This window comes from Myotis yumanensis, unplaced genomic scaffold, assembly GCF_028538775.1.
Source record: "Myotis yumanensis isolate MYYU_CA2020_CCGP unplaced genomic scaffold, mMyoYum1.0.hap1 SCAF_9, whole genome shotgun sequence".
Lineage (NCBI taxonomy): Eukaryota > Metazoa > Chordata > Mammalia > Chiroptera > Vespertilionidae > Myotis > Myotis yumanensis.
The window spans coordinates 80,013,492-80,029,760 of record NW_027223760.1 but is presented as its reverse complement, the minus strand read 5'-3'; the positions used below and the strand labels follow the sequence as shown (position 1 = coordinate 80,029,760).

Sequence of the window (16,269 nt, the reverse complement as noted above, 5' to 3'; positions counted from 1 at the left end):
AGACCAAAAAAACAATACAGAAAATCAATGAAACCAAGAGCTGGTTCTTTGAAAGGATAAACAAGATTGACAAACCCCTAGCCAGGCTCACCAAGAAGCAAAGAGAGAGGTCCCAAATAAACCAAATCAGAAATGATAGAGGCGAAATAACAACAGACCCCACAGAAATACAAATGATTGTTAAACAATACTACGGGCAACTCTACTCCAACAAACTAGACAACCTGGAGGAAATGGACAAATTCCTAGAAAAATACAACATTCCAAAACTCAATCAGGAAGAATCTAAAAACCTCAATAGGCCAATAACTATGGAAGAAATTGAAGCAGTCATCAGAAAGCTTCCAGCAAACAAAAGCCCAGGGCCAGACGGCTTCACAGGGGAGTTCTACCAAACATTCAAGGAAGAACTAAAACCTACCCTCCTCAGACTACTACAAAAAATTCAAGAGGAAGGAACGCTTCCAAGCTCATTCTATGAAGCCAGCATCACCCTAATACCAAAACCAGGTAAAGACATCACAATGAAAGAGAATTACAGGCCAATATCCCTCATGAACATAGATGCCAAAATCCTCAACAAAATCTTAGCAAATCGGATCCAGCAGTACATCAGAAGGATCATACACCATGACCAAGTAGGATTCATCCCAGAGATGCAAGGATGGTACAACATCCGTAAATCAATAAATGTGATACATCACATAAACAAATTGAAAGAAAAAAACCACATGGTCATATCAATTGATGCAGAAAAAGCATTCGACAAAATCCAACACCCATTTTTGATAAAAACTCTCAGAAAGGTGGGAATAGAAGGATCATACCTCAACATAATAAAAGCCATATATGACAGGCCCACAGCCAACATCATACTCAATGGACAAAAACTAACACCATTTCCCCTAAGAACAGGAACAAGACAGGGATGCCCACTCTCACCACTCCTGTTCAACATAGTACTGGAAGTATTAGCCATTGCAATTAGGCAAGAAGAAGAAATAAAAGGCATCCAAATTGGAAAAGAGGAAGTAAAACTGTCCTTATTTGCAGATGACATGATATTATACATACAAAACCCTAGAGACTCCATCAAAAAGCTACTAGACTTAATACATGAATTTGGCAATGTAGCAGGATACAAAATCAACCCCAAGAAATCTGAGGCATTTCTATACACCAATAGTGAACTTTCAGAAAGGGAGATCAGAAAAACAATCCCATTTACCATCGCACCAAAAAAATTAAGATACCTAGGAATAAACTTAACTAAAGAGGTTAAAGACCTCTACTCAGAAAACTACAGGACGTTGAAAAAAGAGATAGAGGAAGACATAAACAGATGGAAGAACATACCATGTTCTTGGATTGGTAGAATCAACATCATTAAAATGTCCATACTACCCAAAGCAATCTATACATTCAACGCACTTCCCATTAAAATACCAATGGCCTTCTTCAAAGATCTAGAACGAACTCTCCAAAAATTCATCTGGAATAAAAAAAGACCCCGAATAGCTGCAACGATCCTGAGAAAGAACAAAGTAGGTGGGATCTCAATGCCAGATATCAAGCTGTATTACAAAGCCACTGTTCTCAAAACTGCCTGGTACTGGCACAAGAACAGACATATAGACCAGTGGAATAGAATAGAGAGTCCAGAAATTAGCCCGAACCAATATGCTCAATTAATTTTTGACAAAGGAGGCATGAACATACAATGGAGCCAAGATAGTCTCTTCAATAAATGGTGTTGGGAAAATTGGACAGACATATGCAAGAAAATGAAACTAGAGCACCAACTTACACCATACACAAGAATAAACTCAAAATGGATAAAGGACTTAAATGTACGACAGGAAACCATAAAAATTCTAGAAGAATACAAAGGCAACAAAATCTCAGACATATGCCAAAACAATTTCTTCACTGATACAGCTCCTAGGGCAGTTGAAACTAAAGAGAAAATGAACAAATGGGACTACATCAAAATAAAAAGCTTCTGCACAGCAAAAGAAACCATCAACAAAACAACAAGAAAACCCACCTCGTGGGAAAACTTATTTGCCAATGTCATATCTGATAAGGGCTTAATCTCCAAAATTTATAGGGAACTCATACAACTTAACAAAAAGAAGATAAACAATCCAATCAAAAAATGGGCAAAGGATCTAAATAGACACCTTTCAAAAGAGGACATTCAGAAAGCCAAGAGACATATGAAAACATGCTCAAAGTCACTAATCATCCGAGAGATGCAAATCAAAACAACAATGAGGTACCATCTCACACCTGTCAGAATGGCCATCATCAACAAATCAACAAACGACAAGTGCTGGAGAGGATGTGGAGAAAAAGGAACACTTGTGCACTGCTGGTGGGAATGCAGACTGGTGCAGCCACTATGGAAGGCAGTATGGAGGTTCCTCAAAAAATTTGAAATGGAACTCCCATTTGACCCTGTGATCCCACTTCTAGGAATATATCCCAAGAAACCAGAAACACCAATCAGAAAGGATATATGCACCCAGATGTTCATAGCAGCACAATTCACCATAGCTAAGATCTGGAAACAGCCTAAGTGCCCATCAGTAGATGAATGGATTAGAAAACTGTGGTACATCTACACGATGGAATACTATGCTGCTGTTAAAAAGAAGGAACTCCTACCATTTGCAACATCATGGATGGAACTGGAGAGCATTATGCTAAGTGAAACAAGCCAGTCAATGAAGGAAAAATACCACATGATCTCACTCATTCATGGATAATAAAGACCATTACAAACTTTTGAACAATAATAGATACAGAGGCAGAGCTGCCTCAAACTGATTGTCAAACTGCAGTGGGAAGGCCAGAGAGAGTTGGGGGGCAGGAGGGAGGGGAGTAAGAGATCAACCAAAGGACTTGTATGCATGCATATAAGCATAACTAATGGACATAAGACACTGGGGGGTAAGGGAGGGTAGGGGTTTGTCAAGGGTGGGGGGGAAAAAAGGACACTTATGTAATACCCTTTGTAATACTTTAAGCGAAAAAAAAAAAAAAGACTTACTACTTTAAAGTTAGTTATTAAGACAGTACGATATTGTTATAAGAGGACAAACAGGTCAATGGAATAAAGAGTCCAGAATTGATCCACAGTTAAAATTTAACAACGGAGCCAAAAGATCGTTAGCTGACATAAATCATGCTATAATTCTTAAGGTCAAGGCATTGTCTAGCTGTATAGAAATCCATACATTTCAATGTATATAAATTTTATCACAAACAAAAGAAACTACAGTTAAGTCCTCACTAGCATCATCGATAGGTTCTTGGAACTGTGGCAAAATGTCACAGAAGGAAACCAATGTTACCACAGACTAATTGATATCAACAAGATTTACGTTTCTACAGCATCTCATCAATGCGATAACAAAATGGCATTGAACTAAGTGATGTTATTCAAGAACGTGCCTGACATGGAAAACTCAAAGGACAGGGCAGGACAGTGTTCATTATCATTGGCCGTTAAGGATACATGGAGTGTGATTTATTGATCACTTTAAAACTGGCCTTTCTTTTCACCTTTCCTCCACTTGTCTTGGCTACGGCCCCCAGTGGAAACATTTGGAAGCACTATTCTTATATAAACTTAGCAGCATAAATTTAAACGCTACGAGATTGGCTGACATCTGTTGGAATGAAGACAGTCTCTACTGAGTTGATGAGAAACATTGATTCGAATGTTTCCAGCACACATGGTGTGTTGGCCGGGACCGTGACTCTCCACCAGCATAGAGAGTTTGCAGTCAGTGTAATTTGTGGCAGTCAGCGCTACACAAATTTTAGGTTAGCACTTGATGCAAAATAAATAAGCCAACCAAACAAGAATGCTCCCTCCTGGGCTGGGCCCTTGCTCTATATTTGCACCTCTTGGGCCTGGATCTTCTCCACCAGCACTGACGTCAGAGCTCAGCCTGTGGCTCCTGCCTCCGCCTCTTTGGAGCCAGTGTCTCCTCCAGAAATGGACGTAAACCCTGTGTCTGGTGTGCTGAGAGCTCTGTGGCTGCCTCGTTTGAAATGAGGTGATTGCGTCCACTGATTTGGAATGTTAAAACATTTTGCATGGCTGCCCTTTCCTTGCAACTGAGGGTTTGAAGCTGAATTTTGAGAAAGTTCTCCCTCTTAGAAACCTAGTATGCCATCCAGCAAGCCATCAAAATGAATTATATATTACCTATGCACTATACATATAGCATATAATCTGTGCATTATATACTTAATAACATAATATGCAACACAATATATATAGACCTAACATATCTAATAACATTTGTATATCATATCATGTCTAAAACATCTCCATATAATGTGTAATTACATATTAAACATGTATATAAATGTATGTATACATGTTATTAGGTAATAATTGTGTAACATGTAAATATCATCCTATAACATTTCTATAAAATGTTATTAGATGGCCCCAGAGAGTAGTCCTTCCTTTGGGCGCTTTGGTATGTGATGTGAAGATCTCCCCTCACTTACCAGTCGTTCACACTAAGGATAATTAGCACAGGAAGCCCTGTCCACTGTATCCGAAATGGTGCTCCCCTCCGTGGCCACCTGGAGACTGAAAGTTGGGCCCCAAGTCAACTTGGAGATTTGGAAACCAAACTCTACTCTTTCCCGTTCTCTGCATCCTCTTCCAAAGCCCTTCCAGGAGGAGTCTGTAGGCAGAGCGCCAGAGCACTGGGACGAAGGGCCATCCCCAGATGTGACCACAGGCACATGGATTGTGGGTTCCCTGAGCAAGGCACAGTCCTTTCCGCTCGGATAACTAGAGAGCATTCATACCACGCATCCTTTGCTTCTACAGCAGATGGCGAAGACTAATAGCGCCTCTGACCCCAGCCTCAACCCGCTACAGGGACTGGAAGGAAGGGTTTGTTCTCAAAGATGTGTGCATTCCTTGCCACGGCCTGTCCGCTGCTTGTTCTGTTAGCAATGACCCGAGGCCATCTGGGCTCAGTGTGGAGGCCATGGATGTGTCCTCCAGGCGTGGACCTGGGAAACTTGGAGCGTGGAGGTCTCTGAGCATGCCTGATGCAGGCAGATGGCAACTCTAAGCAATATGGCTGCTGGTTTTCCTCTTTCCTAAGTTAAAAAATTTAGCTAATATTACTTACTACTAGTACTATACTAAAATAATAAATCAGCTAATAGTTTTATGATGAATATTATAATTCTATAATAATGTATCCACAGTAATACTAATGCCAGCACAATCTTTTAATAAATCTTACTAATTGCTTTATTGCCTGGCTCTCTTATTTTCCTTCCCCTCCCCTCCCACACCCCAGTAGATGTTTGTGTTATCTTGACTCATTGCCAATAGAAAGAGTTGTTCTGGAATTTTTGCTTAACCTTTCTTGCTACTCTCTTCATCCCTTTTCTCCTGTCTTTCTATGTTTTTGTTCTCTCCTTAAGGAAGTGTGTTTTCTGGTCTGGAATGTATTTGCTGGGGCTGATCCTCTGATGCCACCTAGGGGCACCTGTAGGCTGTGAGTGCCTAGCTGGGACTCAGAAGAGAGCCTTTAAAAGAGTATTTGCTGCTTTTCTATCTGGCCTGAGTGGTTTGGCTTTTCTTGCACGTTTATTTTTCTAGCTCCAAAGACAGATCGTTATGGACACATTGAAGGCAAACACTTGACAATCACAGGCTTCGTTTACCTTTCGAAGCCTCGCTTTTGCATGATGGTCCGAGTCCGCAGTCTATGCTGCTTCCTCCATGCCGCACCTGCCTGAAGGTGGCTTCTCTCCCAGCAGTCGTCTAGTTAGGCACCACCACCAGCAGCATCGCCCTTTGTGATAAGTGAGGAAACTGAGGCAGAGATGCACCACTGATGTCCTGCCTCGAGCTGGAGGGGACCTCCTGCCCTGTGACTGGGGAGCCACCTGCTCACCCGTTTCCGTCCATTGCGTCTCCTCCTCTCTGCCCTCTGGCAGCTTTGGGCAGGGGCCGCTTCTTCTCTCCTGGGTTTCTTTTCAGCATCACAGCTCCTGGGAGATGCAGGATCCCAAGGTCATTGCTGAGGCTGCGCTGAGAGCACAGGGAGGAAGGGAAACTGTGAAGCTGCTTTAAAGGAAACACGGGCCTGCTTTCTAATCGAGTAATTGACATCTTGTGGTGTAGCAATTGTGGTAAACGGGAGTCTACAGATTGAAAATCTGAACAAGCTACTCTATTTTAAAAACCAAGCAAATGACTCAGGGCAGTTGTAGGCTGTGTAGAAGTCCCGAGGCCCATGATCCCATGAACTTGGAGAGTCCGAATCTTGAGAGTCTCAGGCTTGTTATGATGAGCATTCACCGCAGAGGTGGGTTTCTGTGAGATGCAGGGTGTCTGTTAAAGTGTTGTTTTGAAGGCACCAGAAACCAGGATGTTGTCTGATGGGGGACACAACTGCCATTACCTGCGCTTGCTGCATCTCTGTGTGAAATTCTAGTGCTCACCTTAGACCCTTCCCACAGTCCTCCAGCCACAGCCACCTGCTGCCAGCCAGCGGTCATCTCTCCATGGACATTGTGCAGAGAGAAGATGCTGGCCAGTGTCACACAGAAACGAGTGTCCTTACCTACATACAGGCTCGTCTCTATGAGCCCGTGTCTATGTGTGCACTTGGCCACACACACACACACACAGGCACACACACAGATACATGGAGGCCACGCAGATCCTGTGCAAAGTGCTAATACTCTGAAGAGAATCATTTCTCGCCTTCCCTGTTGGACACCCACGGGCAATACAGGAGGCGCATTGCCTGTCTCCGTCACCCTAACTCATGGCTGAGCTGTCCTTTAAGCCCTCACGTGCCGAATGCTCCCCGCCACTGCTGAGGCTACACGCAGCCCTGTGGTTGGATAGAGATCGCTGTCCAGTGCCCTGCCAAGCTGACAGGCTCAGAGAGGGGGTGCCTCCGTGCAACAGGCACAGCTCACCAGGGCGGGGTCACTGTGAGCCCTGTCAGTCCCACTGCGGCCTGGCTCCCTGGGGAGCCTGGGAGGCCGGCCTGCATCCTGTCCCTGGACACAGGTTTGCACCGCATGGTCTGTGGCCCAGCCGCTGACCCCAGTGACCTCTTGCAGCTCTTCTGTGTCTCTCCCCGTGCTCGGCTCCGGGCCCGTGACCATTGTGCCTCCCTGTTTTCCAGCTTTGGAGACATGCTGTCCTTCACGCTGACGGCCTTTGTGGAGCTGATGGACCATGGGATCGTGTCCTGGGATACGTTCTCAGTGGCGTTCATTAAGAAGGTAAGGCCCACTGTGCTTCCTTGGGCCTGAGTCCCTCCCTCCCTCCCTCCCTCGTCTCTTGTGACTTTGGTCATCTTGAATGGTACTGGTCAGCTGTATTGTGGAAAGCCCTCCAATCTGGGTCTCTTTGGTCCTTCCCTCATGATCCATGGAAGACTGTGCCTTTGTGGCAAGAATACCAGAGCAGTAACGTGCCCTCCTCCGTGCATCCCGGGGGGTACCTGCTGTCCATGTGTCTCCATTGGCAAAGCTGACCTTGACCAGGAGGCTGAGGTGGTATCTGCTGAGTGTCCTGTGATGTTATTCCTTGTCCTTTTGAAGTTAACCAACAGCTCGAGGGAGACGCTGCCTTGAAACGAAGGCCATCCTGGAGCCCCTCATCTGCTGACGTGGGGTTGGGATCGGAGGCCCCTGCGCGATGTTGCATATTTATTTCAGACAAGAGCTGGTTGGGAGCCCAGGGTACTCTTGACAGAACCCTGAGTCCTCTTTCCTTCCACGAGGGCGTAAAGCCAAAGATGATGAGCGATGGGAACAACTTAGAAAATAACCCCAAAGGGCGAGGCCCCCCTTTTGCCTGTATTTGTCAAAATTGTGAAAAGAAGAGGAGTGGCCGTCAGTGAGAAAGCCAAGGACATTCTGACGTGTTCCTAGGGGCTTTCCTGGGGAGGGGGCAGGGAGTGATGATGGAAGCAGAGAACAGACTCTGAATTCTGTCTCTCTCCGGTCCAAGTCGGGAGAAGCAGGTTCCATGTGAAGATCCTGCGTTTTGCGGATGTTTGACACTAAGAAACATTGTACCTCGTTCTGAACTATGGCGGTCTTCTTCCTCCAGTCCCGTCGCCTCCTGCCTCTGCTGTGACAGCAGCGCTGCTCTGAGACTGGTTCCTGGGAGCGATCTTGTGTGTTCACACACCACTTAATGCTTTTGATCCCGGCAGGAGTCCCCTCCAGAGAAGGTCAGAGAGTCCTGTGCTTTCTGGTCCAGAGGCCGGAGGCGCGGACACAGTGGCCTTGCCCCCCCCCCCCCCCATCCCCCGGATCTCACCCCCCCTTGTGTTCCAGGGGGTAAAGATGGCTTCTGAGGACCTGCCCCTCCCCACCACATTGCCGCTTGTTGCGCCCTACCTGCCTCCCTGGGTGGGGTGCAGGCATCCCTCCTGCTCTCCATCCCCTGGGATGTTGGGGGTTGTCCCTGTGCCAGCACGTGTCCCATTTCTATGAATTGGGGGTCATTTTTCTGGCTCTCCCGGTGACTCGTAGGGAGGCGGAACCATGGCTTTCTCCCCAACTTTGTCCTCAGAGCCCGGCACAGACCGTACTGCATTTCTGTGAAATGAATGAATGGAATTTGCTTCAGAAGCATTATTTTTCTTTTTTAAATATATTTTTATTGACTTTAGAGAAAGAGGCAGGGAGAGGGAGAGAGAGAAATATCGATGTGAGAGAGAAACATTGATCAGTTGCCTTCGGTAAGTGCCCCAACCTGGGATCAAACCCACAACCCAGGCATGTGCCCTGACTGGGAATCAAACCAGCAACCTTTCGGTGCACAGGACGACGCCCAGCCAACTGAGCCACACCGGCCGGCTCAAAAGCTTTGTTTAAAACCCAGAACTAGAAGGAGAAGGAGTACAATGGTTTAGTATTCAAATAAATGTCAAGTAGAATTTCAGTGATGCGTGGACAAAGTGGTCTTTCTTTAACACGTTAAGTGCCAGGCCTGTTTTGTCTTCCTTTTCGTTTAGCCCGCGATAGCCCATTTCACCGACATGCTGGCGGCACCAGTGACCGACGAGGTCCGGAGGGAAAGTATAGTGTCAGTCACCGGTGACTGGCATGGTGCTTAATGTGTTAAATGATGTGAGACATGGTTAGAGAGGATGACAGTAATTTTAATTTGCTAACTGCTTAACACGTTAAGCACCATGTCAGTCACCGGTGACTGACACGGAAAGGAAGACAAAACAAGCTTGGCGCTTAACGTGTTAAGAAACTGGTTTCCATTTGCTGCAATTAAATGAAAAGCCATCTTAAATCTAATGATGACTAATAAAAAGGGAAGTGTTTTTCAGAAGGCAATACATTTCACACACTAGTAGTCCACGTGCTCATTCCCAGTCATCCTCTTTCCCTCGCCTTGCTACTTGGACCTCAGCCCCAAGTTGAATTTGAAAAATGGTCATCAGAAAATGGCTTTATAATTGATCGTTTCTGTAAGGTTAACGTCGTTTATTCATTAGCTGGATCAACTTCAGCGCCCCGACAACCCAGAGGTTGTGTGCAGACAACTGTCTTTTAAATGGAGCTTTATCTCGACAAAAATCTGGTGACAAAAGACGCTTATCTCTGCGACACAGACTTGGCTCCCTATTAATGCCAGATTCATGCCACTTTGGAGAAGTGTTGTTGCCCCTGCCAGCCCCCGTCTCCCGCTCACTGCTTCATCTGTTGTTCTAGTTCCAAACTTCGTTTGCAATAAGTAACATCATTGCAAAAACACTTTGAAACTTGGAATGTTTTTATGCCAGTATGTAATGTTGCTTTTTTTTTTTAAATGTATTTTATTGATTTTTTACAGAGAGGAAGGGAGAGGGATAGAGAATTAGAAACATCGATGAGAGAGAAACATCGATCAGCTGCCTCCCGCACACTCCCTACTGAGTATGTGCCCGCAACCAAGGTACATGCCCTTGACCGGAATCGAACTTGGGACCCTTGAGTCCGCAGGCTGACGCTCTATCCATTGAGCCAAACCGGTTAGGGTTGTAATGTTGCTTTTTAAAAAATATTTTTAAAATTGGTTTTAGAGATAGAGGAAGGGAGAGAGACAGAGAGAGAGAACGAGAGAGAGAGAGAGAGAGAATCAATGTGAGGGTGAGCTTCCTCCGGCACACCCCCTACGGATAACAACCTGGGCATGTGCCCGGATGGGACTCGAACTGGCAACCTCTCGGTGCCGGGGATGACACCCACCCTCTGAGCACACTGGCCAGGGCCATGTTGTTGCCTTTTAAAGACCTGGCTACCTAAGGAGCAGATAGGAAGGCGTGGAGAAAAAGAATGGAATAAAGACACCCCAAGCCCCCAGAACTTTTCTGAGCCACGAGTTGGTTCTCTCCTCGCCAAGGACAGCACCAGGGCCTTTTCTTGGCAGCAGAGCCACACACAGAGCTCTGGACCCGGCTCTGCAGGAGGCCGGTCCACCCACCGAGCTGCCAGCGCTGGACACACATCTAGCCGCGTGGCTTAGACCCAGTAATTTTTGCCTCTTACTAGTAAAAACGTGCGAGATTTACGGGCCGCTGCCTGGTGCTTTCAGCCCTGGGAAGGAGCCCAGCACCCCACGGTGCATTCAGTTGTGGTGACAGGGGAGAATTTAAGACCTCATCTGGAGCAACTCGAAGAGGGTTTACGTGATATTAATCGCTGGGTCCTTGATTCATGCATTGTGATGGCCCTTAGCTTCCTAAAACCACCCAGATCTTCCTCAGTTGTGTTTGGGTAACCTTTTCAACTGGGTGGAAGCGTGCGGGAGCAGTGTGTGTAATTACAGCTGACCGTCTGACCTCCGCTTCCTCATGCTGCAGACCTACTTTCCCGAAGCTGGGCTATGGCTAGGTTAGACTTTATCACCACCTATGTGGGCAAAAAGTACAGTAAAGGAGCTTCAAAAACTTTAAAGGCAAAGAGCCTGGCTGGTGTGGCTATATATGATTGATCATCGACCTATTAACCAGGAGGTCATGGTTCGATTCCCAGTCAGGGCACGTGCCCGGGTTGCAGGCTCGATCCCCAGTAGAGAGCGTGCAGAAAGCAGCCAATCAATGATTCTCTCTCATCAATGTTTCTATCTCTCCCTCTCCCTTCTTTCTGAAATCAATTTATCCTATATAATAAAAGGCCAATATGCAAATCAACCGAACGGCAGAACTACCAGTCATTGCACTGACCACCAGGGGCAGACGCTCAATGCAGGAGCTGCCTCCTAGGGTCAGTGTGCTCCCACAGGGGGAGTGCTGCTCAGCTGGAAGCCAGGCTCACAGCTGGTGAGTGCAGCGGTGGTGGCTGGAGCCTCTCCCACCTCCACGGCAGCACTAAGGATGTCCGACTGACGGCTTAGGCCCACTTGGCCTAAGCCGTCAGTCGGACATCCCCCGAGGGCTCCCAGACTGCAAGAGGGCATAGGCTGGACTGAGGGACGCCCACCCCCACCCCCCAGCGCACAAATTTTGTGCACCAGGCCTCTAGTATAAGTTTATATATATATATATATATAATTTAAAGGCAAAGTCTCTGCTAGACTATAAGGTCCTTGAAATTAAAAATCCTGTGGGTTTTGCTCCTTTCTCTTTTCAGATCTCAGGGCAGCGCGAGCCTGTTTGGTGGCACACAGTGAATGCCTGTGACTCCAGTGAATGGAGAGAGAGGGTGGAGGCTGGCAGGTGGGGAGGGAGCTCTCAGGTGGAAAATTCTCCAAGGAGCCGTAAGGATACATGCAAATTTATGAAATGGAGATGAGAAAAGGGGAATGGAGGGAGGAGAGAAGGAGTGGAGAGGACATGAGCAGCATCGTCAGCGAGCGGCTTTGGGAGTTCTTCCATTTCCCAGCAGGCGCCTGAGAATGTGCTGGGGTAGCAGAAAGGGGTGGGATGGTGTGGGCAGGGGAGCGACAGCATTTCTCTTTACTTAGGGGAGGTCTAAGAGAAGTGTTAAACATGAGCACAGTATGGGAGGATTGGCTTTCTCTCAGAGAAAGGCGGCCTTAGAGAAGAAAGGCAGTCTTGGCAGGTAGAGTTGGTCCAATGGAGCAGACTGAGGAGGAAGGTGCGGGCTTTCCAGGGCCAGTAAACACATCGGAGAAGTTTATTGGCCATGAAATGGGCGAAAGCAGTTGACGATGGGCCAGTGGAGTTTTTTTGAGAATCTTAAATGTCTCGTATTCTTTCCTGTAGTTTATATCATAAAATAATAGCGTTTGGAATATAACGTCGTAATGTTACTGTGCTTTGCGTCATTTATTTCACACCCTCTGAAATCCAGATGTCTGTGGGGGAAGGGTGGAGGCTGGTGTCAGTACTCTTACCCCAGCTTTCACAGGGAGTTGCTGGGCTGGGAAGTTGAGATGGTCCCAGCGCATTGCCAGGGACGCCTGGGCCTTTTGTCTCGTGCAGGGCTGGAAAGGGGATGCGGAGAAGTGGTGGGGGGGACGGCGTAGAGGAGACATTAGTGTCGACAGAGGGAAGCAGCAAGCTCCCATTTGTCATAGGACCACATTATGCAGCTTTGAAGAGCAGTCATTATGCTGCTATAATAACAGCCCTGCGTGTGCGTTGTCACCAGACAGTAATAACTTTTAACGAGGCCTCTAAAATAAAACCTTTATTCGACCCATTATTCTAACCCTTATTTTGTGTCTCCCTTATGTTGTGATTTATGTTGGAGGCCTCAGCGATTAATTCCTTAGGGAATGCATTTCAGAGCCTAAACTGTGATTTTAACTTTCCACACTGCTAATTTAAAGGTTTTCCTGTTTGCTAACTTTTGGAGAGATGAGGAGAGTTTATTTTAACCATTTAAAATGAGAGTGTCAGGGAAAGCGTGCTCCGTGGAGGGATCGCAGGCCAGTAGCCTGTGACGGAGAAGTTGCCAGTTGACTTGTGTCGACAAGTGTAATTTGTGCGAGTCCCTGAAGAATGTAACAGGATCATAACCAGCACATAAAGGCATGGATCCGTGGGTAGTGGAGTGGCCTGGGAATGGAGAGAAATGGCTATTTGTATAAGTGGAAATTATTGTCTCAGAGAAACACAGGCGTCCTATCACTGCATAGTTGGTCTTCCGTATCAGTGGGTTTCACATTCACGGATTCAACCAACCACAGATAGAAAATATTCCGGGGAAAGAAATTCCAGAAAGTTTTGACAAGCAAAACAGGCGTCAAGCCTGCGCTGAATGCACTCAGATGCAGGGGCGTGTAGGCATAGCCTGCTGTGGCCCATATGCAAACATGCGGCAGCAAATACTGCTCCGTTTTATGTAGAGGACCTAAGCGCCCATGGGTTTTATGCGAGGGGGTCTCAGAACCAGTACCCCTCGGACACATAGGGACGGTTGCATGTGTTGGAATCGTTTGCTCCAAAAGTTGAAACGCAGGATAATCCTGGAAAAACTAGACCAAGTCATTCTTTGAAGCTGTCCCCCGTGAAGGTTGCTTACAATGGAATTGCAGAAATGGGGTGCACATAGCGCTTTGTGGTGATGTCCTGAAGCATCCTGTTGGCTCCACGCGCCCCTGGCTGTTCCGCTGTCCATGCGGGTATTTGTACTCCCAGGGTCTGGTGTTTCCTATCCGAGCTCCCAATTTCCCTGACTCGCTCCCTTCTGTCCTTCTCTGCCCTGCTGAGCACGAACAGTCACCTGTGTCCCGCTTCGGTTTTCAGATTGCGAGTTTCGTCAACAAGTCGGGCATGGATACCTCCATTCTGCAGCGGTCCTTGGCCATCTTGGAGTCCATGGTGCTCAACAGCCACGACCTCTACCAGAAGGTGGCGCAGGAGATCACCATTGGCCAGCTCATCCCCCATCTGCAAGGGTAAGCGCGAGGCCCCTGCTCGGGCCTGGAGATGCTCAGCAGGTAATGCCCGGGAAACCTGTCTATCGCTAGCCCTCTCGCACTGCAATGGCAGTTGCTTGCCGCTTGGTGAGCTCCGTGCCCATTCTTGGCACTGTCCTGGCCGCAGTGCCTGGCCCTCAGTAGGCACCCAATTTTGATCAGTGTTGGAAGATAGCCACAGTTTTACTTTTTAAAAAAACATATGTTTATTGATTTCAGAAAGGAAGGGAGAGGGACAGAGAGGAACATCAGTGCTGAGAGAGAATAGATTGTGGCCTCAGGGAAAATTAGCATACGCTCTAAAATGATGTTTTTGCGTGAAACCTCTCTAGGAATAGCGGCGCTTTCACAGTCCCCTGCATGTGAAGTGTCTCTTTCTTCTGAACCTCGAGGGCACATTTGTGTGTCCACAGTGCACTTCCTCAGAGAGGAGAGTTCCTTGTTGCCAAGCGCTGTGCTGAGGGTCTTAGGCACATTCCCTCACTTTGTTCTGAAAGCAGCCTCTGGGAATAAGTGTTGCTACCCAGTGCTGTGGATGCGGGAACCGTGTCTTAGGGACACGCCAGGAACTCGCCCAAGGCCACACAGCCAGGCAGGGCGCCCTGGGCCTGACCTTCATTCTGCCCAAGGCGTGTTCCCAGGGCCCCTCTCCCAAACTGTCTGTACGAGTAGCTCATAGCTGCTCTGGCTTATGCCTGAGCTCTCCTTACTTATTTACTGTTGCCCAGGTGGCTTCCATTAGAGCGTCCCTCTATTTGCAATTTCTGACTTCATTCCAGTGAAAAGCCAATGTGTAAACATAAAAACCTGATCTTCTTGTCATTACAAAGTTTCTTTTTGGAAGTAGATGTTTAGAATATGTCATATCATTGCCATGGAGACAAAGCTGCTTCCTTTATAATAAGGCTAGGACTTGGGGTCAGCCTGGTCTCTTCCCAGATGTACTTCATGCATCAGACTGAACACACACACACACACACACACACACAGACACACATACACACACAGAGAGACACACACATGTTTCATGCACTGAGTTTACACTTTCCTTTTTTTAAAATATATTTTTATTGATTTCAGAGAAGAAGGGAGAGGAAGAAAGAGATAGAAACATCAATGAGAGAGAATCATTGATTGGCTACCTCCTGCAGACCCCACACTGGGGATCGAGCCCACAACTCAGGCATGCGCCCTGACCGGGAATTGAACCATGACCTCCTGGTTCATAGGTCGATGCACAACCACTGAGCCATGTCAGCCGGGCTGAGTTCACCCTTTCATCCTAGCAGAGGAGGAGGGAGAGGGCCCGCTGGCCACCTGTGCTTTCTGGGTGACCTCCGCCAGCAGTGTGTGTCCGATGGGCTATAGTAATTGCCCCCTCACCACTGTGTTTCCAGCCTCGTGATGATCGGAGTACATTCTCAGTGCCGCTTTGTTTCTAGGGCCTGCCTTCCTCTCTCCCTCTCTGGGGGGCGGTGACCGTAAACTCGATCGTGTCTGACACAGGCATAGCTTCTTGACTTTCTGTGTTGTCTGTGTCTTACAGGACAGACCAGGAGATCCAGACCTACACCATCGCCGTGATCAACGCCCTTTTCCTGAAGGCGCCTGATGAGAGGAGGCAGGTACGTGGCATGTCTTTGTCTGAAGACCGTGCCCAGGATTGGCAGCTGTGGGTGCAGAGAGAGAGCCTCCCCTGCCCATCCCGGGGACTCCCTGGGCCTCCTGCTGCTCTGTGGCCCGGCTGGCCAGCCCGGGACCATTCCCAAACCCTGGGGCCCAAGCGGGCATGGGCAGGCCCGTCTGAGGGAGAAGACTAGGATATCCCCATGGCAGAGCATTTCATCAAACAAAGCCAGTGCAGACGCCCCAAACAAACCCATGGCAGCCCTGTGGCCGTGGTGGGAGCAGAGGAGGAAGCCCTGCGACCTTGTCGTGTCACTGACTGCTCATCGGGGCAAGGAGGGCATTGTGCCCACTTTTCTGATGAGGAAACTGAGACCCTGAGAGGTGTTAGCTCTGCCTCAGGGCCTGTGGGGTGGAAGGTGGGTGAACACACAGGTTGCTGCCATGGTTGAACTAAGCGCTCACGTTTCCAAGGGGCTCCTTGCGGGTGCTATTTCTGCCGTCTGTGCGTGGCCGTGGCTGGGAGGGTGGGCAGGTCCTCCCCCTCCCCCGTGAGTGTGCCATGGACACCTACCCTCTGAGACTCTCCTTTTTCTGTTGATCCTGGGTTTTCTTCAACTGAGAAAGCATCGTTCAAGAGGGTGTGTGAAGAGTAGAGTTTTTGTCTTGAGATCTAGCTCACACCTCAAAATTCAGTCATGTGTTTTCACATCAATGTAATACACTGG

General features: G+C 47.6%; 1 protein-coding gene across 3 annotated transcripts in view; it reads left to right on the top strand.

Annotated features, from left to right (window-relative positions):
• ELMO1 (engulfment and cell motility 1) overlaps positions 1-16,269 on the top strand; it is a 401,514-nt gene that overhangs the window by 156,516 nt on the left and 228,729 nt on the right. For all 3 annotated transcript variants that reach the window (XM_070424794.1, XM_070424795.1, XM_070424793.1), the window contains exons 8-10: positions 7,200-7,299; positions 13,743-13,894; positions 15,462-15,540. In XM_070424794.1, the coding sequence (XP_070280895.1) occupies positions 7,200-7,299; positions 13,743-13,894; positions 15,462-15,540 (331 nt within the window). The remainder of the gene's footprint in view (positions 1-7,199; positions 7,300-13,742; positions 13,895-15,461; positions 15,541-16,269) is intronic.